Source organism: Cyprinus carpio, chromosome A13 (genome assembly GCF_018340385.1).
Source record: "Cyprinus carpio isolate SPL01 chromosome A13, ASM1834038v1, whole genome shotgun sequence".
Classification (NCBI taxonomy): domain Eukaryota; kingdom Metazoa; phylum Chordata; class Actinopteri; order Cypriniformes; family Cyprinidae; genus Cyprinus; species Cyprinus carpio.
The window spans coordinates 5,931,406-5,954,843 of record NC_056584.1 but is presented as its reverse complement, the minus strand read 5'-3'; the positions used below and the strand labels follow the sequence as shown (position 1 = coordinate 5,954,843).

Below are 23,438 nucleotides of genomic sequence, written 5' to 3'. Positions count from 1 at the left end.
GTGAACTATGCTGAACTTACTCGTAGAGCATCTTCAGTGTACTTGGATTATACTGATTAATTCACGATAGACTACCAAAACCAGTCAAGGCAAAAACACTTACCTTCATGGTAAACAGCAGATTCATGTTTAAGATGTTTTTTTGTTCCTCCCTGGATGCAGATGTCAGCTGTAATATTGCCGTCATTAAAACACAATGTAAACCAACCAACCATATCTCCAGCAAACTCCTGTCTAAACAGTGGAATTCCTAAATACATGAATAATCTTAAGGTTTGATTTCTTTCAGGATTCATGCATGTATGGGAAACTATTTGCATGTGAATAATGCACAGCTACAAATAAAAATAATACAAATTCAGTAGTCACGTTCAAGATGTTCGCTAAAAGCAATAACAGCATACTGGCTTTAATTTTGTAATTAAACTAGCAATTACACCAACATTCATGTTTGATGTCCATGCAAATATGTACACAGCGCAATGGGCCTCATTCATGAAATACCAACATAATGGATTTGTATATAACGTTCATAAAACCATGCTTAGTCAATGTGGCAAAGTACCTTATAGAAAGGTTTTATGAATGATTTACACAGTTCTGCTTATGTTTCATGAATGAGGCCAGATGTATGCAAAAGGTTAAAAAAAAGAATGCACAAGTCTAGTAACAGCAGTAATAAACATATCAGTAAGAAGCAAAGACAGAAAAGGTTGCTGTGATTTATTTGAGCTAGCACAGAACGTGTGCAATTACACCAACTATCTGTAGATGCTAAAGTAGCATGGTAGCAATGTTAACATTATAATACAACATTGATTCCTTTAAAAATTTTAAACTGGAAAGAAAAGCCATCAAAACCTATGGAGGCCAAGCCTGATATTTTCTGTTCAGAGTTGTGAACGCACATGTCCTTGAAGCATGAACTCCACACCATTTCTCTTCTCTGAGCCTGGATCTTTCTGGCTCCTGCATTAAAATATCTTCATTTATTTGAATGGAATGAACAGAGCAAATGGCTTTATAGACTTAAATGTTTGATACACATCATATTCATAGTATGTTTTACGTTACCTTTGGGAAAAAGGAATGGTTTCTGCTGGAAAAAAAATAAGGAAACAAGTAGCTCAACACCGGGTGCTTTTGACAAGATAGTGAAACTTTTACACATATTAAGGATTCATTACTAGATGAAAGCTCTCATTCTCTTAGAGGGATTCCTTCCCCAGCACCCACTTCAGAATGAATGCTTTTCAGTCCACGTTTTCACTGGCATTACCTGCCAAAAGGTTAAGAATAGACATGAAACATTCTAACTGGACAAAGCAAATACAAAGAATATTTCAAAATCACTTATTTACATTCAGAGGTAACATGTACAATCCCTAAACCTACTCATGGAAGGTCTTTTACAAAGGCTCAAAATTGAATTCAAATGTGTCCAAGTTCAGTTGCTCAGTGAAAGAACCAGGAAGAGGGGAGAAAGACATGGGTTCCTCAGATTCCAGAGGGTTTTCCTCTTCGTTATTTGTCTGCATTGTATCCTGACTATCTACTTCCATCACAGTTATATCCCCCACAGAGATTTCAAAAGATTTAAGCACTTGTTGATCATCAAAATCTTCCTCTTTTGCATCTTCATTTTGAAGGTCAGGTTTTAAGATGGCGTCTTCAAAGGCTTGTTCAAATCCTGAGTCCTCATTCTTGGGGGGTTCTTCTCTCTGGGCAACTTCTGAGTCTTCGTTTTTGGGAGATTCTTCTCTCTGGGCAACATTAGATTTTTCGTTCTTGGGGGGTTCTTTTTGGGCAACTTTTAAGTCCTCACTCTTGAGAAGTTCTTCTCTCAAGGCAACTTCAGACTCCTCGTACTTGAGAGGTTCTTCTCTCAAGGCAACTTTTAAGTCCTCACTCTTGAGAGGTTCTTCTCTCAAGGCAACTTTTGAGTCCTCATTTTTGAGAGGTACTTCTCCCAGGACAACTTCAGACTCCTCATTCTTGAGAGGTTCTTCACTCAAGGCAATTTTTGAGTCCTCATTTTTGAGAGGTTCTCCTCTCAGGGGAACTTTTGAGTCCTCGTTCTTGAGAAGTTCTTGGCTCTGGAAAACATCACTAGCATTTTTGTATTTATTGTTGGACTCTTTGCAGGTTGAACCACTGTCTTGTGGAGCAAATCCAGAGGTTTTTTTGTCGCCAACACTGGCACTGACAGAGGATTTAACCGCAGCGCTGCCACTGTAAAAAATGTCAAACAAGTCTTTTGCTTTTCCTGCTGCAAGGGTTGTCTTTGGCTTTACAGTTTTGGGGGGTGGGTCTCTGGCATTAAAAGAAAGCTGTGGAGGAGGACGAAGGATTACGGTGAGTTTCTGCTCATCCTCAGGCACTCCAGGAGCAGCCACATCAGACTCGAGAGTAATAACACACTGACTGGGAGTAACAGGTTTCATCTGGTTGGAATTTACAATTTTTGGAGCCGCAGTGGGAGACTGAAGTGGTACAGGTTTGTGGAAGATATCAACAGGCTTTGCAGAGGTGTCCTTTGTTTGTTTTAATTTCACCTCTTCTCCACTAAATGCCTTAGAGATGAGGTCTGCTGACAACGCTGGACCCTTCTGAGTTCCTGTTACAGGTGCAGGAGATTTGTCAGCAGATGGTGTTGGTTTATTTTGCACGCCTCTGTAAGACTTCCTAATAACCATGGGAGCTAGGGGAGGAGGCAAACTAGGATTAGTTTTATTTTCGTTGTATGCTAGCCATTCACCTGAAGGGGGAAGCACAGCCTTTCCTGACAATTTGATAGCAATGGATTTTGCAGCAGCTATAGACTTGGAAAAAGGATCTAGCTCAGCATCCGTGTTTTCCGCCGTTTCAGTAGGCATACTCTCTTCCTCTTCCTTTAAGAATTGCGCCGCCATCCTCTCTGCCTCCTTCTCAAGTGCAGTCTTCTGTGGCTTTTTCAGACCAAACTTTCCAAAGCCAAACCGACCAGCAGCTTCCTCGTTCTTCTTGCGAAGTTTAGCAAGCAAGGCGGGACTTGGGCCACATAAGACTTTAGGAGGCTCGCTAGGCTTCTCTGGTTCTGATTTGCCATCTTTAGCATTGGACTTACCTATGCTCTCCTTGTCATCTTTGGAATAACCAGCCTTGCCCTTCTGGTGCTGAGCTTTATCTTCCTTTTTTTCATACTTCCCATTACTCTCTTGGTCCTCATCCCACTTTGATTTCGGCCACTTCCCCAAGTCCTCATCTTTGTACTTTGACTTCTTCTCTTCAGCCTCCCGAGTGTATTTGTATTTCTTATCCTCTTCTCTGCCATACTTGGGCTTTTCCTCTTCTCTACCATATCGGCCCCTATCATCATCCTTTCTAAATCTATATCTGTCATCCTCTTGTTTATATCGATAGTGTTCATCATCATCTCTGTTTCTAAATCGGTCCTCTTCATACCTTGTTCTCTCCCCTTCCTCCTTCCTGTACCTATGTGTGTATTCCTCTTCTTTTCTGAAGCGGTTTCGCTCATTATCTTCTTTTTTGTACCTAGCTCTCTCCTCCTCTTCCTTTATTTTGGCTCTCTCGTCATCCTCCTTGTATTTTTGTTTATCTATATCCTCTTTCTTGTATTTCTCCTTGAGTTTATTCTCATTCTCTTTGACATTCTTATACTCTTCTTCCTTGCTGTACTGTGGTTTTGTCTCCACTTCATTACTTGACATTTTTCCTTTGTTGTTTCCTTTATCCTTTTTAGATTTCTTCATATCATCCTTTTCGTTGTCTTCATGTTTTCGCTTGTGATCTGAACTCTTTTGGCTCCCTAAGCCAGCCTGACGGTCCAGGTTCCTCCTTTGTTCATAGAGAGGATTTTCATAAATTTTTGCCTGGTGACAAAATCAAATGCATATGAGACAATATGGTCAAAATAATAATAATAATAATAATAATAATTTGCAGTCATTTCCTAACTCTATTTAAATATATAATGAATATCATGTGTGATATGTACCTTGTATCTCTCATTGTGAGCATGGCAGGTAACATGGGCCTCAGCACAAATGGGATCACCAAAAAACTCCTCACATAACTGGCAGAAGAATCCCCTTACAGGGATCAAGAACTCAGAGCCTAAAGGAGGGAATACAGCACAAAATTAAATACTCTTACCAATAGTGCGTAATGTTTTTGATGCCTGGTAATTTACCCTTGCTCTGTTCCAATAATGAGACACACTGCAAGAAAACCACAGTTTCAGACATCGCAATTAACATGACACCAATTATAGAATGGAATCATAAAGATTTGAATGATTCTGGTTCTCTGATCCTTAGATTCCATTTAATGATTCCAGTTCTTTAATGGTACATGTCTTGAAACAAATAAATCACTTAAGCTTAAACAAAATGAATGTGTTTTCTGATTAACAATCACATTTTATCAAGACTCTGTTACCTTTGGCTGGCTTGGATGTCCTCTTTCCAGCTGGGGGTTTCTTTTCACTCTGTGATTTTGCCCAAGGTCTGTCATAAGGATCTAGAGTCTATAGGAGAACAAAACAATTGATGACTGAAGCAGAGACGCGACTGGCAGAAATAAACACATCCACTCAAAAAATAAAAATAAAAATCTTATTACATATATTAGCACACATACCTTCCTATGGGTTTTGCTGTGCATATGCATGAAATAATCAAACATTGAACCACTGGTAACATTGCAGTTTTTACACCAGTGGTTTCCTGCGTCGTAGTACTCAAACTGCTCGGCAGCAGTGTCCAGAGAGTGGCTGATCGATGGAGGAGGTTTTTCAGGAGACGGTCTTGATTTTGAGGATGCTACCTAGATTAATTTAGGCAGTACAAAAAATGCATAAGTAAAAGTGACTAAGCAAATCAAATACTCTTGAATTATCTATTTTTAAATGAATGAAGAAAAGCTTTTCAAAGAAACAAATATAAAGATCCTATTTGCCAATCTTTAAAGTTTATCATATGAGACTTACCTTTGCAAAATAGGCCATCTGTTTTCCAGTCGGGAAGAAGCTACTCATGCTTTTATTACTTGAATTTAATTGACTAGTATAAAACTAATGGTTTTAAAAGGCCATTTCAAAATGAGATCTGAAATGGCTTTTATATCATATAACAGGCATTAAATTAATCAATAAAATCATTAGGCGCCAATACATTAAAAAAATCATCCATAAGAAATCTCAAGATAACAAAACACATTTGCAGTGAATATCTTTAGTTTTTGAGCTAGAGACAAATAAATTAACTATATATATATATATGACAAATTGTGTTATATAGTTTAAAACAATACTACGCAAGACTTCTTCCACATGATCTCACTATACAAATATAAACACACACTTTGTTATGTGCAAGATTAAGAACACCTAATTACCTAACATTAGTAAACAAGCCTATGCTATTAAAAAAAATCCCTAAAATACAATTTGTTCATGTCCTGTATCAGAATCACAATGTTCCAGCTTAATAAATCATACCCATGATAATGAGGGAACAAATCAGTAAATTACAGCCATGATTTAAATAAAATTAGTAAATTGTATACAAATTCTTAATTTGTGGCCCCAGTATATATATATATATATATATAGATAGTTTTCCTACTATAAGTCACTTTGAACTAAAACAGTGGTTATCAAACTGTGGTACGCTGTGATACCACCAGTAGTACACAGTGTCTTAGGTGGCTTAAAACTCTAGAAATGTACTATACTAAAAATGTTGCGTTCTGGTCTATGTGCATTTTAACCTATGTGCCAAAAAAGCCACAAAAGGTAATGTGATCAAGAAAAAAGCAGCATGTTATTCTGTTTAATCTCTAAGCAAGCATTAAGGTGACAGAACTGAAGGCAAGCATATTGTAACCCTTTCTAAATGTTACTACTGTCATGTAAGTTTTTGGATGTTACTCCTCAGGGTCCTTCCACAGATCTGCAAAGGCATGCAGCATGATTAAACTGAACTACAGGAACAATGATCTTAATCAGAATATGGCATTATGTTGCTCACAGTTACTTGGATGGCGTGATTTGATCAAAGGTGGTACTTGTCTTAAAAATGTCAGAACCACTGGACTAAAAAAAAACATCTGTAAAAAAAAAAATCAATAATATTTCAAGAGCACCAAATACAATTTGGCCTCATGAAACCCCATGAGACGTCCCTCTATGTAAAATAAAATAGGCTACTGATATGAGTGGAGTCTTCATCTTATGTGAGAGAAGAATGTTTTAAATGCATATTTTTAAGCATTATTAATTTCATTAGGGTAATTTTTTAAATGAGAAAAAAATATTAAATGCAGTTATTTTAAAAATTACTGAATAAAGTTATTTAAATAAATATTTTGTAGAATCACTGTCAAGAATTAAATGCCACTTGATAAAAGTGGCAGTCTAATACTTAACTATGAAAAAGCCAATCAAGTGCAAGTACCTTTCCTGTAACAGAATTAGCAACTCTACCTTATTGTATGAGGTGCTGGTTTTGGCCCCTGATTTCTCTGGGCTTCTGGTTGACTCCTTCTTACTCTGAAGGGGTTGCTGCCCATGGTCCCCTGAGATCTTCGAGTCTTTGTAGTCTATACCAAGAATAAGAGCCACTTTGACCAGCTCTTCATATTTTTTATCTGCCTCTCTCTGTTCAGCACGCAATTTGGAGATTTGGGCCATTGCATCCTCTTGGAGCTGACCGAGCTCAATAAGGACAGGGTCCTTGTGTCCATCCTTCTCTCTTCGCTTCTTTCGAAGAAGCTCCCCTAAAGGAACACATCAAACACGTATAATAAATTCGGCCCTTGCATATAATAAAGAAAGCACTTCCATTTTACACTAAGAGGGAAATACCTTGCTGCTTTCTCAATGTTTCCACATCCTTTAAGAGATTTTCTTTCCTCTTGTGTCGCACTTCTTTCTCCTTTTTTAGCTTTTCAAGCTCTTCCGTGACCTAAGACAGAGTTTTTTTGGGCCTTAAATTTATTCATCCACAAAAACATAAGGATGGGAATCCTGATGAATTTAACAATTCTGTTTCTGATTCCACTTCCTTAATTCCTCCCAAAATATACATGACACAAAATTATTTAAAAAGAATTAAATGACAAATTTTTTGTATTTTTTACACTTTAAACACTTGGTCATATGAACAACCAGTCAGTCTCACACTTCGATAACTTATAAGTTTAAGATTAATTGGGGAAAAAATCTGATCATAAAACATACAATAGATACACGGGCGCTTGTATGTTAGTTGTTGCGAACATCCAGCGAGGTCAATGCAACAGGAAGATGTAAAGATGTGTTCTCGTCGCTTCATAATGTTACGGTTGAATCAAAATAAAAAAATCCAGGGGTCGTAAATTCCAAGAATCAGAGGTCGCATGCATGAAGCCACTCAGAGTAAAAATTTTGTCTTAAGCAGGAATGCAACGAAATGAAAATTCTGGATGCACTTGGCCGAAAACCTTCTTTGTAATAATAATTTATTATTTTATTAAAGGGATACTTCATCCCAAAATGAAAATTTTGTCATTACTCACTTACCCCCATGTCGTTCCAAACCCATAAAGGTTTTTTCGTCTTCGGAACACATTTTAAGATATTCTGGATGAAAACCTGGAGTTTTCTATTCTGACGATGTCTTTCATACCTTTTATGGACATTGACACTGTTATTTACTTGGCAGTCTATGGGACAGTCACAAGCCTCCCGGTTCTCATACAAAATACCTAAAACTAACTTACCAATAACAACTTAGCAACTACATGTTTGGAACGAATTAATGACAATTTACAAATAACAACATATTAACCCTTTAAAGGAGTAAAACTTAGAAAAAAGTAATTTTAAGACTTTTTAAAAATTTAACTCTATTTTTATGATACAAAATAAAAAAAATTCAAAAAAACACACATAAATTTCATAAAACCACAACATAATACAAAAAAACAACAATTTACAAAAAAATACAAAAAAACAAAATCAGATATCACTTTTTTTTTTTTGGCTAATTATCCAAATAATTATAATAATAATAGGACTACACCTACAAAGCTGTTATTATCGGAGCCTGTGAGCAGAGCATAGCGAGGAGCAGATCAGTGAATGAGAAAGTAGCATAATTTTACCAGCGTTGCCATGTTACAGCACAGTAGTGCGTTATTTGCGCAGACTTTGCTTTACGGGTGAGCATGAGCATTACATGAGGGGAGAGCACATTCATAGAGCCGATTACACACTGCACAGTGACGACAGCTAGATGGAGAGTGAAACCTGCACACAGATCACTGCTGGACATGTGTGGTACGCCATGCATTTTAAGACTTTCTCTTTTGGCTGAAAAACCGAAAATGCCATTTTCACCCAATTGTTTTTTTCCGGTGGCCGAATTTCGGTGCATCCCTGGTGCTGGGGCGTTTCTAGGATTTTTTTTTTTCCCAACTGGGGGGCAAAAGAAGGGCCACAATTAATACAGAGGGGCCAATCTTATGTTGTGTATTTATATGTAGAACTGTAGATATCCAAATAATTTAAAGTTCAGTAAGCTTTAAAATCAGCAATAAACAGTGATAACTTATATTTTAATGGCATTTATTCACTGCTGTAAATCAGAAGTTAAATACAATTTGTATTAACGTATTAAATTTTTTATTAATTTTCAGAATTGCAAAACTGTAATAAATAAAATAATCTAATCTGTAAATAGAGTACAACTCACAAAAATAATAAAAGTCAACATTAATGCAGGGTCGTTTGATGAGATGATAAATGGCAGCTGATGGTCTTCAGAAGGATGGTGAGAGAGAGTGCTGTCTCTGTGTGTGTGTTTGTGTGTGTGTGTGTGTGTGTGAGTGTGTGTGTGTGTGTGAGAGAGAGAGAGAGAGCCTGCTGAATCCATGCCACATATGTTGTTCCAAGCCTTCAGGTGCTGGTCATATAATTAGAATATCATCAAAAAGTTGATTTCATAATGAGTCAATGATCAAAACAGAGCTTGATTTGTTTTCCATCGGCTTTCATTCCAGTGGACAAAAACATTTTCTTTTTTTGTTTCATGGAAGAAAGAAAATCATAAAGGTTACGAATAACATGACTAATTTCTTGAACGCAATGGCCAATCAGAGGCATTTATGTTAGAATCCACTCACCACATGCAAAGCTGGAGTTTTGTCCAGCGCTAAATTCTCCACACTCGCGAATCATCTCATTTTTACATAGTGTAGATGATGTAAAAAGAGAGATACATTGTGCAGGGTAGAGCTTTATTAATTATAACAGAACTTTGTGAGATCACGACAAACTAAGATGAGTGACAGCTTTTTAGTGATTGCAATGAATGGCACAAAACGTGTGAAAATAAAAGTGCATTAAATAGAGCACCCACACTGATTTCAGAAGTACCTTCAGTGACGCACATTCAGCAGAGAACAGCATAGCCATTCCTTTCAACAAAAACAACTAGAGAGATTTGTGTGTGTGTGTGTGTGTGTGTGTCAGTGTATCCACACGATATGGGGTCGCCTAGTAGCCACTGAGCTATAATAATATGGATCTAGCGCATGTAACGTGGTTGTATGATTTGGTAATATGGAAGAACCTATACACTGATCAAAGTCGTGCCGACTCCCCAAATTTTTTAGGCATGTTTAAAAATCATCGTGACCTTGGGAGGTGATCTGCTCATAAACTCCTTTAGCACCATGCGAGCCACAACCATGCGATTTCTCCCGATGGGAAAAAAATTAATAAAATTGCGTACGAGCTCGTAGGACAGAAAAAAATTGCACTATGTACATCCAGCCTAAAAGACTTAAGAGTGCAGGAGAGGTCTCTTAACCTAGTTAGTATTAGCATGATAACTCTGATATGATGAAACCACACACTCTCTCCAACATGGAAAAAGCGTTTTAGACTTGCAAACGTGAAATTTGGATAAATATGATTCAAAGTTGAATAAAGTTGATCAGATTTCTTGCACTTACCTTCTGTTTTTGGCTAGCAGTATTCTTATCTTCCATTTCTTTCCTCTGAATCCCACTGGTGATTGCTTTAGTGGCCACAGGATCCGATTTAGGGGGTGCTGAAAGGATAAATCAAATCAAGCTGGTAAACTGTGATGAGAATCACCCAAAAATCTCTCATAATTTACTCACATTCTGAAACCATGACTTACATTCTTCCATAGAACACAAAAGGAGACATTTTAAACAATCTTCACATAGCTTTTTTCCATTATTCATCATGACCACATCTGTGTAGCTCCCAAAAAAGTCTTGAAAGATGGGATGGGAGTCTTGCTCAGATCTTGTATTAATAGAAAATATGGCCCAAGTTTGACATCACTGACGACAAAACACCATTTCATTGCTCCATGCGCATGTCATAAGAATCATGCCAGTTTGAATATGCTGGATGGAAAGTGAGATTTGAGAAGCTGCAGCAGATTAGCAGATTTTCAACCAGAATCGTGCCAAATTCCTAATTCCTATTTTCCAGGTCTTAACCAAGCGGCAACCTCCTGCTCTCTCTCGTAAAGCCAACAAGGAAGTGACTTACACTGTAATTCGTCAACTGGCTGCTAGAGGCTGGCTGCAAAAGGGAGTAGATCCCATAGACTCCCCTTGTTAAATTGCCCAACTTTACAGCAGAAAAAAACATGTTTACAGCCTGTTTCAAAAAATGACTTTGATCTATATAGCTAATTTTACCCTTCATGACAACTGTGAGGGGGGTGATTTTTTTTTATAACTCATCCGTTTAAATTATATTAAGCCTTAAAGTTCTGCATAATTAAGGGCAAGGCCACTTGATTGACAGGTAGATTGCCGCTGCTGACACTGCAGTCGAGCTAGGTGGGTGTGGTTTCAGCAACCAGCCCCCGCCTCCTTGCCCATTTTCGATGATCCGGGAGTGACGTGTGGTGACATGCTGCAAAGATGGCAACGGACGCCTCCGCCCACTCTGAGCTTCAAAAACACTCTTCAGAAGCCTATGGGTGACGTCACGGACACTATGTCCATGTTTTTATACAGTCTATGGTCTTAAAAAGGTCTTCAAAAGCTTTAAATTTTATTTTAAAAATCCTGCAGATACCCCAGAGACAGTTACAGACGTGTTAATTTGAACATATTTAATTTTAATATTTTATTTCCATATTTTCTTCATTTTAGTGAGATGACAATCCCCCGGTTTCACAGACAAGGCTTAAGCTAGTCCCAGTCTAAAATGCATGTTTGAGCTGTCTCAACTGAAAATATCTTGCTCTGACATATCTTAAAATGTCAGTGCCATTGTTCTGTGTCAAGATGCACACCTAGAGGTATTTCCTAGAGGTATTTTGTATTGCTTGGCGGGAAAGTAACCTATCCTACAGAAAAGCGTTAAAAACTGCTAGATCTGATTACTTTTCATCTCTTTTAGAAGAAAACAAACATAACCCCAGGTATTTATTAAGTACAGTGGCTAAATTAACAAAAAATAAACCGTCAACAGTAACTACTATTAACTACACTACTTCCAAGATCGATACTATTAGAGATAAAACTGTAACCATGCAGCTGTCAGCTAAAGTATCGCTTCAGACAGTGCACTATAGATCACCTGAGGAACAATTCCACTCATTCTCTACTATAGGGTAGAAAGAATTGTATAAACTTGTTAAATCATCTAAACCAACAACATTTATGTTAGACCCTATTCCATCTAAGCTCCTAAAAGAGGTGCTTCCAGAAGTCATAGATCCTCTTCTGACTATTATTAATTCGTCATTGCCATTAGGATATGTCCCCATAACCTTCAAACTGGATGTTATTAAGCCTCTCATCAAAAAAAACACTACTTGACCCAAAAGAACTAGTTAATTACAGACCAATCTCGAATCTCCCTTTTCTGTCCAAGATACTAGAAAAGGTAGTATCCTCACAATTTTATTCCTTCTTAGAGAAAAATGGTATCTGTGAGGATTTCCAGTCAGGATTTAGACTGTACTTACTAGAACCAGGAAGTATGACCATATTAGCCCGATTCTGTCGACACTGCACTGGCTACCTATTAAACATTGTATAGATTTTACATTTACATTTATGCATTTAGACGCTTTTATCCAAAGTGACTTACAGTGCATTCAGGCTAACATATTTTACCTAACATGTGTTCCCTGGGAATCGAACCCACAACCTTTTGTGTTGCTAACACAATGCTCTACCACTGAGCCACCGCAGTATTTGAACGAGCTCATGTTACATTATAGTCCTTTATGTCCGCTGCGTTCTCAAAACTCTGGCAATTTGATAATACCTAGAATATCAAAATCAACTGTGGGCGGCGGATCCTTTTCCTATTTAGTGCCCAAACTCTGGAATAACCTACCGAACATTGTTTGGGAGACAGAGAGACACTGTCAGTTTAAATCTATATTAAAGACCCATCTCTTTAACCTGGCTCACACATAACACACTTACACATTTCTAATATTCAAATCCGTTAAAGGATTTTTAGGCTGCTTTAATTAGGTCAATTGGAACCGGGAACACTTTCCATAACACCCGATGTACTTGCTACATTGTTAGAAGAATGGCATCTATGCTAATATTAGTCTGTGTCTCTCTTATTCTGAGGTAACCGTAGCCACCAGATCCAGTCTGTATCCAGATCAGATGGTCACTACAGTCACCCGGATCCAGTACGTATCCAGCCCAGATGGTGTATCAGCACCTAGAGAGGACCTATACAGCCTGAAAGTCAGCAGAGACCAGGACAACTAGATGAGCCCCAGATACCCTGTAAAGACCGTGTCTTAGACGCCACCAGGACAAGACCACATAAACCAGTTGAGGCCTCTGCACGATGGGAGTTTGCTGCAGCCTGGAATTGAACAGCTGGTTTCGTCTGGCCAGAGGAGAACTGGCCCCCCGACTGAGCCTGGTTTTTTCTCCATTCTGTCACAGATGGAGTTTTGGTTCCTTGCCACTGTCGCCTCTGGCTTGAATACTTGGGTACATTTCATTTCCAGCGATATCGTTGACTTGATTGCACAGATACTATTTAAACTGAACTGAGCTGGATGATGACATCACTGAATTCAATGATGAACTGCCTTTAACTGAAATATGATTTTGTTATCATTATGAATGCACTATTTTGAAATATGATTTTGATATCATTATTGACGCACTATTTTCCTAATTAATGCTGTCCAGTTGCTCTGACAATCGGTATTGTTAAAAGCACTATATAAATAAAGGTGACTTGACCTGTAATGGTTTCTTCGAAGCCATTTTTGTAGAAGTTGCTTAAATATCTTAATTTAACTAAGGCCTAATCCTGGCTTAAGCTAAGCCCCGTTTGTGAAACCAGGCCTAAGTGTCTTAACCCTAAATACCACCCACCCTCAAGCTTACCCCTTTTCCACCAGTATGAACCGGGTGCTAGTTCAGAGCCAGTTCTATTGCTGGTTCGGAGTTGGTCTGACTGGCGAGCCTTGTACCTCAGTTGGTTCAACACCACCCTCGTGGTGCAGCGGTCCCAAACAAGCCTTAATAACATCAACAATGGTGGACGCTGCGTTGCTATTCATGTTCATGGCTTTAAAAACCTACATCAGCATCCAAACACTGCAAATCCAACGTGTTCGTATTTAGCTGTTATTTCAAATATGGCGGTTAAAGGTATTTTGTTGGTCAGGGTAACCCCGCCCCCAGCCCCTGACACAAGCAGTTCTTTCTTCTAGCCCAGCAATGTTTTGGTGCTACTTACAAACCACTTTTCCTGGTTCGGAGCTGGTGCTCTGGGTGTCAAAAGACAAAGAATCCATTTGAAACTAGGCTCTACACCGCATTCCAAATTATTGTGCAAGTGATACATCAATAGGTTTTTGTACAATAAAGAGTTAGATTTTTGTTTGTGTGGTTTTTCACATCTTTTTAGATAACTAATATCAATCTCAGACAGATTTGTTCAATAGTTTGCCAGGTCTTCTTTGGTAAATGGAAACCATACTTAAAGAGCTTGCTCCAAATTATTAAGCAAGTCACAGTTCTCATGAAATATGGTGAGGAAGAAAGATCTTTCTGAAGATGAAAAGTATGAAAAAATGCAATGTCTTGCAGAAGGCAATGCAATGTCTTGCAAAAGGCATCAAAACAAACAATATTTCATGAAAAGTAAATAAAAATAATTGAACTGTCAAAAGATTTGTGAGTGACTTAGAGCACAGGAGATCTTGGTCAGATAAAGATTTATTAAGGAAAGTGAACTGTATTGTAATGCCAGCTGTAAAAAAGCCACTGCTGAGCAGCAGACAGGTGTTTGAAGCTACTGGAGTCTCAAGATCCTCTCCATGCAGACTGACAGTTGTGCGACAGTTGTGCTGTTTTGTAGCTGTCGTTTTTACTAGTCATTTTAATGAAACCAGAATCGGAACCAGAATTGGACAATTTCTTACAATTCCCTAATTTTAAGAGAATAATGACTTAATGAATTTTTAATGAAAGTTTTTGGGTTCTTTCAGAAGCTTTACAGATATGGTCACTATGAACTGTCATTGAACAGAATTGACCTGTATGAAGATTTTTCAAAAATTCTCCTTTTATCCACTGAACCAACAATATACAGGTTTGTGATGGCATGAGGTTGAGTCCACATACACAATGTCAGCATTAACATTTTCTGTAAACTATTCCTGCTTATGAATCTCATGTAAGGTGCTTACCTTTTGGATCGTCATCTTTACTCTCACTCTGCACAGTTTTGATCACTTTAAGAAAGGGTCGCTCAATGTTAGGGAGGCTGTAGGGATCCACTGGACTGGGAGGAGGTACTGGCATACCTGGAGGTGGGTACATCGGCCATCCCGGAGGCATATATGGAACATAATTGCCATATGGATCGTAACGTCCTGGTGGGTAGTCAGGTGGCATTACCCCACGTGGGGGTGGCCCGGGGTATGGGGGCATGGGATGTGCCGGGAGGCTGGGTCTGGAGGGATACGTCTGTGGCCCAGGACCCACAGTGGGTGTGGAAGGCCAGCCGCTTTCTGCAATGGCAGGTTTAGCCTCTTTCTTGGTCTGACTATGTGAGCATGGAGATCTTTGTTCTGGGGAAACTGGCTTTTTCTTGCTGCGACGTGAAGTGTGTTCCAAACTGCCACTTCGGCTTCGACTTCTTTTGCTTCTACTTCGGCTGCTACTCCGACTCTGACTGCGACTGGAGCTCCTGCTGCTACTGCTGCTGTAGCTCCTACTACGGCTGCGGTGCTTTCTATCTGACTGCCTACGAGTCGGTGTCTTCGCAGGGGTGTTACCATGCAGACGCGCTTGCGTCCTAGCTGCCATCTTGCTTATCTCAACCATGCCCAGGTCCAGGCCAATTGTTTTTAGCAAATCTTGTATCTTCTCATATTCCTCTACCTCCTTCCTTACATTTACATCCTGTGGCCCTATTCCAGGTGGAAAGTCAACAGGTTCTTCCTTGGCATGTACCTCAGGTGTGGCCGAGGAACGATGACTGTCTGCCTGCCTACCATCTCTCTGCGAATGGCTCATCACAGGTTCTCCAGTATGGCCAAAAGTGTAAGATTCTCTTCTCTGAATATCACAAGACTGTGTGTAACTTGTGTCTGGAAAGTTGGAATTTGCTGGTTTTACCTCACTGCCCTCTTCCTCTTCATCCCCATAGAGAAATTTCTCCTCATCTTCAATATCTGGATGACTCTTTTTTACATTCTGTGGTTGGGCGACCTCTGATATCATTCCAAGGAACTCCGTGAGATCTGATTTCTCCTGCCTTCCCTTCTCTTGAGGGAGCAGCAAGTCACTTCCACCCTCTCTGGCTGATTGGATCTTACCAATCAGCCCTTCGAGAACACTACCATCAGAGCTTTTTCCCAGCATGGATGCAAACAAGTCTGGATCCATGGTTTTGGAAAGCGCACAGAGAAGCTGTTCTGCCTCATGTGAAAGACCACCATCTGGATTTCCTTGAGGGGAATCACTATTCTGAAATACATTGGTTAAATATGCTTTAGTCACACTAGCATCATCATTCTTTACTTTCTAAAAATAAAACCAACTAAATATCAGCCAAAGCATTGGTCACATTAGACTTCAATAAACAATTTAAATTTTTCCTTTCTCCTTGAAGTGTTGCAAGATCTTGGTGCATAAAGAAGATCTGTGAAGCTGCAAAAACAAAAGGCTCAAATCCAAAGAAATATTCTTTATAAAAGTTAAGGGTCAACCACACACCCCTAAAATGGCTCATTCTAACAAGCCCCCACATCTCGCTGTGTTTCGTTGTAGTGAAACTTTGTTTGGCCTTCCAAAAGAGACCATGACTAGAAATCAGTGGTTAAGTTGTATTTCAACAATGTTCCAGAACAGTTCAACCCAAATATTCAGATGTGTGCAGCTCATTTTATGGAGGATGAGGACTGTTTCTTGAACCAGTAGCCTACAATGCGTCTGTGGCACAATGGCTGTTTCTATAAAGTTGGGCAGGTCAAACTTTGCAAGGACAGTCTGGCGCTTCTAAATCACAGTTTGTAAGTTTTTTATATTTAAATAATTTGCCAATGATTATTCGAATGTGAGTTTTGAGCAGTAGAGTAAGCTTGTTGTTTCTCAGATCACAAATGCAGACATGGTTTTATGTTAACACAGTGCGAGTAACGTTAATTATGTCCCCACTTTACGCAACAAATATCTTTCTATTTAACCGGATCTTCTTAGTGAACTAGTCGAACTAGTTCACCAAATCTATCCGAATCATTTGAAATGGTTTGCGTCTCCAGTACGCACTAATCCACAAATAAGTTATTCGGTTTATAAACGTGCCTTACACTCCCTCTGATGTGAAATAAACCAATATCCCTGAGTTATTCAGTAATTCCTAACAGTACATTGACTGAACTGCTAATAGAGAACCGATGATGAGATGTGCACAAGCAGAGCAGCTGGAGTCTCATCCTGCTGGGACACGCATCACAGTATGGTGAGGGGCGTAACATTTCTGTCACACGATTGAGGCATACGGCTAATCACAACGCACTGGATAGCTGGTCAATCAGAGCACACCTCGCTTTTCAGAACGATGAGCTTTGTAAAAATCTACGCATTTCAGAAGGTGGGGCATAGAGGAGAAACTATAATGTACAGTATGTGGAAAATAATGTGTTTTTTAAACCTTAAACCGCATAAACACATTGCATTACACCAAATACACAAAATAATGTTTTTTTTCGCAACAACATATGACCCCTTTAAAACAAGATCTTAATAACGTGAATCTTATCATTACTCTTCTCCACTAGATGTCACCCTTATTTACCTTGCGTGATGTTACAAAGGAAATAAATATGAATAAATATATATAGCTTTTGACTTAAAATGACCCAAGACATAATGAGAGGTGGTTACCTGCACTAGCATTGGAGAATCTGTCTCAGAGGAATCCATTCTTTTCTTCAAAATTGACTTTGCAGGCTGTACAAGCATATCCTGAATTTCTTTACGTCGTCTGGCCTTCTCCAGCTCAGTAAAGTCCTCCTGTTTCCTTAAACTACCTGATTTGACTCTCCTGTTGACGCTGCTTTGGCGACTCCTACTGGAGCCGCTGCTGCTAATGCTACCACTACGACTGGCGCTGCGGCTCCAGCTCCTAGCGCGACTCCGTCCTCTGCTTCTCCCCCTGCTACGGCTCCTTTCACGACTGCGGCTACGTGGCCGGCTCTTGCTCCGTGCCCTGCTCCTTGCCCTACTCTGTCTGCGACTACGGCTTCCGCTTCTGCTTCGACTTCTACTGTAGCTCCTCCCTCGGGTTCTGCTCTTGCTACGCGCACGGCTCTTCGCTCGTTCGGGACTCTTGCCACGACTGTAGCTCCGACTCCTGCTCCGGCTGCGTGGGCGACTTTTGCTGCGCCCGTAGCCAGGACTGCGACTCCGCCCCCTGCTCCTGCCGCGACTAACACTGCGCCTCCTCGAACCTCTATCGCTGTGTCCATCATAGCTTGACCTCCGTGGAGAGTAACAGGGCTTTTTATACTGTGATTCTCCAGCACCATAATCTCTGTCAACAGAAATCATCACATCATAAATCGCAACTGAAGGACAAGGACATATCTAGTGAGTCTTAGGGGCTCAAGTAAAAATATTTCCATAATTACACATGACCGCTTCAAGCACTGTCGTATTAAATTCTGTAAAAAAAAAAAACAACAAAAAAAAAACACTTATCCCTAAGGGTGTCTTACGCTCCACCAGAGAATACTGCTAATCTTCTGATTTGGAATAGGATGTAGAGGAAAAATGCAAGTTTGAGCAAGTGCCTCTCCATTATGAAAGCAAAAAAATATAATATATGAAATTCAAAAGTTCTTTTGGACTGATGCATGCAACACCTGCTGAATGCCATGAAACAGCTTGAAAGAGCAGAGGCTGTCTTACACCCTCAAATCTTGGACATTTCTATCCATCAAATGCTCTCTAGTATGTAAACACATTCAAGAATGACATGCATCAAAAAAAGAAAAAAGAAAAAAAGACTTGCATCAAAAACTACTCAATCTCTATGACCCAATCCCGATGGTGACCCCACTATCTAGAAAGTAGGGTGAAATATGAGATCAAATTTAATTGCTAATGATAATTTATTCCACCGCAAAATGAAAATTTTGTCATTATTCACTTACCCTGATGTCGTTCCAAACACATAAAAGCTCCGTTCGTCTTCGGAACACAATTTAAGATATTTTGGAGGAAAACAAGGAGGCTTGAGACTGTCCCATAGACTGCCATGTTTTCATGTACAAAAAGTATTCGCGTCGCTTCATAACATTACGGTTGAATCACTGATGGCAGATGGTGTATTCTGACGATGTCTTTCATTCTTTCCTGGACCTTGACACTGTTATTTACTTGGCAGTCTATGGGACAGTCTCAAGCCTCCCGGTTTTCATCCAAAATATCTTAAATTGTGTTCCGAAGAAGAACAAAGGTTTTACGGGTTTGGAATGACATGGGGGTAAGTGATTAATGACAAACCTTTCATTTTGGGATGGAGTATCCCTTTAAGCAAAATAAATGTAAGACTCTTTTATTAATCACCAGAGAGGTCACACTTATCAGCATCAGAATTTTTATTTTTTAAATGCAATCTGCAGATTTTGTCCAGACAGAGTTAACGAATTTCACAGAAAACCACATACTGTATGATGGACACAAACTCCAAATGTTTTACCTTCAGACAATGCATCCACCCATTTGGAGGATATCAAACATATTTGATATTTTGAGACAATTTCAGAACACACTGTTTTTATTTATCATGCATCTCCTAGAAACAAGGCACATGTAACTGCATGTTTGGTGTGTTCAGAACAATTTGAAAGTCTGGTAGTGATCCTCAGTCGTTTAAAGGGTTAGTTCACCCCAAAATGAAAATTAACCAATAAATTACAAACCCTCAAGTCATCTTAGGTGTATATGACTTTCTTCTTTCAGACGAATCCAGTCGGAGTTATATTACATTTTTTGTCTTTGATCTTTCAAGCTGTTTTATGGCACTCAGCGGGTGTTGTATGCATCAGTCCAAAAGAAGTTAAATAAAAATTGCCCATCCATTAAAAAAAAAAAAAAAAGTGTCTCACACGGCTCCAGGGGGGTGAACAAAGGCCTCCTGCAGCGATTTTGGACTGATGCATGCAACACCTGCTGAATGCCATGAAACAGCTTGAAAAACCAAAAACAAATTCTTTTGGACTGATGCATGCAACACCTGCTGAATGCCATGAAACAGCTTGAAAGAGCAGAGACAATTTTTAAAATAACTTAGACTGGATTCGTCTGAAAGAAGAAAGTCATATACACCTAGGATGACTTGAGGGTGATTAATTTATGGGCTAATTTTCATTTTTGGGTAAACTAACCCTTTAATGTTTTGATGCCCAGTTTTTAGTGAATCTGTTCAGATTTTACAATGTCACAGTGTATTCCAATCTTAAAGTGCCCCTATTATGCCATTTTTAAGGTTCCTAATGTTGTTTTGGGAGTCTCTTACAATAGGATTACATGCAAGCAAGGTCAAAAAATGCTTTCATTTTCTCAAAATATGCATCTTATATAACCTCACTTTCCAACGATTCTCAAACGAGTCGTTCAAAGCAGTTCTAAGATTCACTTTCTATAAACCCTTCCTTTCCATGAGCCTCCTTTGCTCTGATTGGTCAGATGGCCCATACTGTTGTGACTGGTCTACTGCGTACAGCGTGTGTCAGAAACGATACGCCCATTACTATAGTTCCACATTTTGAACACTCAATAGAAAATAAACATCTATTATTTATTATACTTACAGGTTGTGATTGTAGCCAGCTGGTCGAATTATTGATGACTCGCTTAGGCTGTCCAGAGTCGATTTTATTTTATTTTGGGAGACAATAACTTTACTTATCATGCACTTTTGGCTTTAAAACTTTGCAGAACGTCTCCATTCACATACAGCTACAATAGACACTGAATGAAAGGCATTCAAAATAGCATAATAGGGGCACTTTAAGAGTCAAGATAATGTTATAACACTAGGTTACATCTCTTACCGGACATAAGGAGCTTCAGTCCCTGTGCAGCCTGATGGATGGGTCAGTTCATTGCCCACAGTTATGACCAGACTGTGATCAATGGGGAGTCCACCACGAGGAGGCGATGGGGTGTATCTCTGAGAAGGAAAATTGGTACATAAACTAATTCATACATGGAATAACACAAACTTAAAAAAACAAAAACATGACAAAAAAAACTTACACTTCACTGCACATAATTATTAAATAAGTGGTACGGTCTGCACTTTTTTACATTTTCACCATGGTTTAATATCATATAGATAAACAATTAAATATATCATTATTATATAAATATCATTGCACCTGCTGCACACATGGTACAGCAGCGAAGTTCCTGGATTATTACACCGAAATGTGAGTACAGTTCCTAGCCATATGGGCCTAGAAAATCACAACTTTTAATTTTCTGTCAGTCTTGGTACACAATGTAATTACAGAAGAGTCAAGTTTTAAATAGTAAAAATACTGAAACTCTTTGGTTATTTTTGAGCGAAATGCTAACGGTCTAATCTGATTCAATGATCTATGCTAAGCTGCAGCTAAAAGTGCTACCACCAGACCCGGAGATCAGCTGAATGGATTCGAAAACAGTAAACTCAACTGTTTAACTCTAGGGGAGTTGGACAATGAGCCTATTTTCAAAAAATAGTGGTGTGGTCCTTTAAAAGGGCAGCAGCCTATAAATACCTGCTGTTCCATAAGCGCCACCTGCTGTCAGAGATTATGTGCGTCTCATTCACAAAGAAAATCAGAACATTATATTTTTGCTTCAAATTTCGAAATTATTCATATATCTAAATAACACATACTTCGCATCTTTTTTGGATCATAATTCAAATGCAGTGGTTGCCTCTAATTTTAAATAGAGCACAGGCAAAGCCTTAGTTTATAGGAAGAGATTTATTTTATTTATATTATTTTTTTTTTTATTTGATTTGGGATTTCTTTTAAAGTTTCAAGTTACATTTATTATTTGACATTTTTGTTTCACAAATAAATATGCAGCATTCTGTCTGAGAAATAATAAAGGGACACCTTTTCATTTATAATTTGTCTTAAATCTCATTTTGTAAAAAAATAAATATACATTTACATTTAGTCATTTAGCAGATGCTTTTATCCAAAGCGACTTACAAATAAGAACAATGGAAGCAATCAAAATCAACCAAAGAGCAATGATGTACAAGTGATATAACAAGTCTCAGTTAGATTAATGCAGTACACATAGCAAGGTTTTTAGATAATAAATAAAAAGAAAACAAAAAGATAGAATACAAAAATATTACAAAACCTACTGTTTCTTTCTTTTTTGTTAGTAAATAAATAGAGTGCAAGTCTAAAAGGGGAATGTTTTTTTTATTTTTTTAAGAATATAATTAGAATAGTGAGTGCTACAGTTAGATGGTCAAATAAAGATGGAAGAGATGTGTTTTAGCCGATTCTTGAAGATGGCTAAGGACTCAGCTGCTCGGATTGAGTTGGGCAGGTCATTCCACCACCAGAAGGGAACATTTAATTTAAAAGTCAGTGAAAGTGACTTTGTGCTTCTTTGGTATGGCACAATAAAGTGACGTTCACTTGCAGAACGCAAGCTTCTAGAGGCAAACAAGTCTAAAGTAATGAATTCAGGTAAAGGGGTGCAAAGCACTGATGGCATTTACATGGTACTTTGAGGCACTTCAAAGAACATCATGGTGAAATGTCACTAAAATCATGGAACCAGTGTATTTATTATTAAAGTATGTAATGAGAAGGTAATATCACTATAGTGTTTAATACCATTTTCACATGCTAATCACGGTGGATTCCTGCAGTGCTGCGTGTAACGTTACCACGGTGTAATGCTGTGTTGTGTTTACTTCTCACCCCGTAGCCTCGCTGAGGTCGTCCTGCTCTGTATTCACCAGGGGGTGAGTATCTCCTCCGCGGTGACGGGCGGCGGTACGGATCCGGAGGTCCGTGGTGGCTCCGGTCGGGAGGGTGGCCTGGTTCAGCACGGGGCCCGAAACCACGCGACGGCGGAGGATGATAACCGCCTCTGTGCGGCCTAGACCCGCGATACATTACGACGCTTCGCCGCTGATTCTGCGTCGGTGTGGAGTCCTTATTATCCCGGGTGCAGGATAGCGGTTATCCCTGCAACAGGTAAATGCGAATAAAAAAAAAATCAATAACAACGAGAGCGTATTCATCACACACACAAACGACTCCGTCTGACGTCGCTTCCCGTGGCCGCATTCACAGGACCTGACGTCACGCCAAGAACAGCCAATCGAACGCAGCGGAATTGCACCGTTTTGTTTATCGGTCTCCTAAATACCAAAGAAATAGAAAGCCCTATTTATATATGCTAAACATTGAATAGAACTGTAAGATTGGGAATGGTAAAAGCTGTAATTTATTTATCATTTACACTAACTGTACACTATCGTTCAAAGGTTTGTGGCAAGATTTTGATTTAGGTAGACCTATTTATTTATTTATTGAATAAAAATAATACTTTTAAGCATGAAATCAAAAGTATCAAGACTTTTGTGATGTTAAAACGCTTTATTTTTCAAATAAACACTCTTCTTTTGAACTTTACTTGAATCAAAGATTCCTGGAAAAAACGGTTTTCACAAATATTTTAAGCAACTGTTCTAAACATTGATGGCAATAATAAGAAATGTTTCCTGAGCAGCCAATCTGCGTATTAGAATGATTTCTACATTCACAGAATGTGATATAATTCTTAGAACAATGATACAATTCTTGTTCATATTTATATATTTTGCAGAATCCCAGTGAAATAAATTTCTCTGA

At 38.8% G+C, this 23,438-nt stretch overlaps 1 protein-coding gene across 2 annotated transcripts; it reads right to left on the bottom strand.

Moving 5' to 3' along the window:
- Nucleotides 1-702: 702 nt before the first annotated feature.
- Nucleotides 703-22,901, bottom strand: LOC109073708 (zinc finger protein 318-like). 2 transcript variants are annotated; one of them, XR_006161458.1, is made up of 12 exons: nucleotides 22,500-22,900; nucleotides 20,610-20,728; nucleotides 17,434-18,082; nucleotides 14,730-16,014; nucleotides 10,003-10,100; nucleotides 6,869-6,968; nucleotides 6,488-6,780; nucleotides 4,642-4,827; nucleotides 4,441-4,528; nucleotides 3,998-4,116; nucleotides 1,075-3,872; nucleotides 703-969 (listed from the first exon to the last, which is right to left on the bottom strand). XR_006161458.1 is itself a non-coding variant. In XM_042768461.1 (12 exons), exons 1-11 carry the CDS (start codon nucleotides 22,695-22,697, stop codon nucleotides 1,410-1,412), a joined length of 5,598 nt encoding a protein of 1,865 aa, XP_042624395.1. In that variant the 5' UTR covers nucleotides 22,698-22,901; the 3' UTR covers nucleotides 703-1,279; nucleotides 1,396-1,409. The 2 variants fall into 2 exon arrangements, 1 of the variants encoding a protein (XP_042624395.1); XM_042768461.1 differs by having other exon boundaries at nucleotides 703-1,279; nucleotides 1,396-3,872; nucleotides 22,500-22,901.
- Nucleotides 22,902-23,438: the final 537 nt, after the last annotated feature.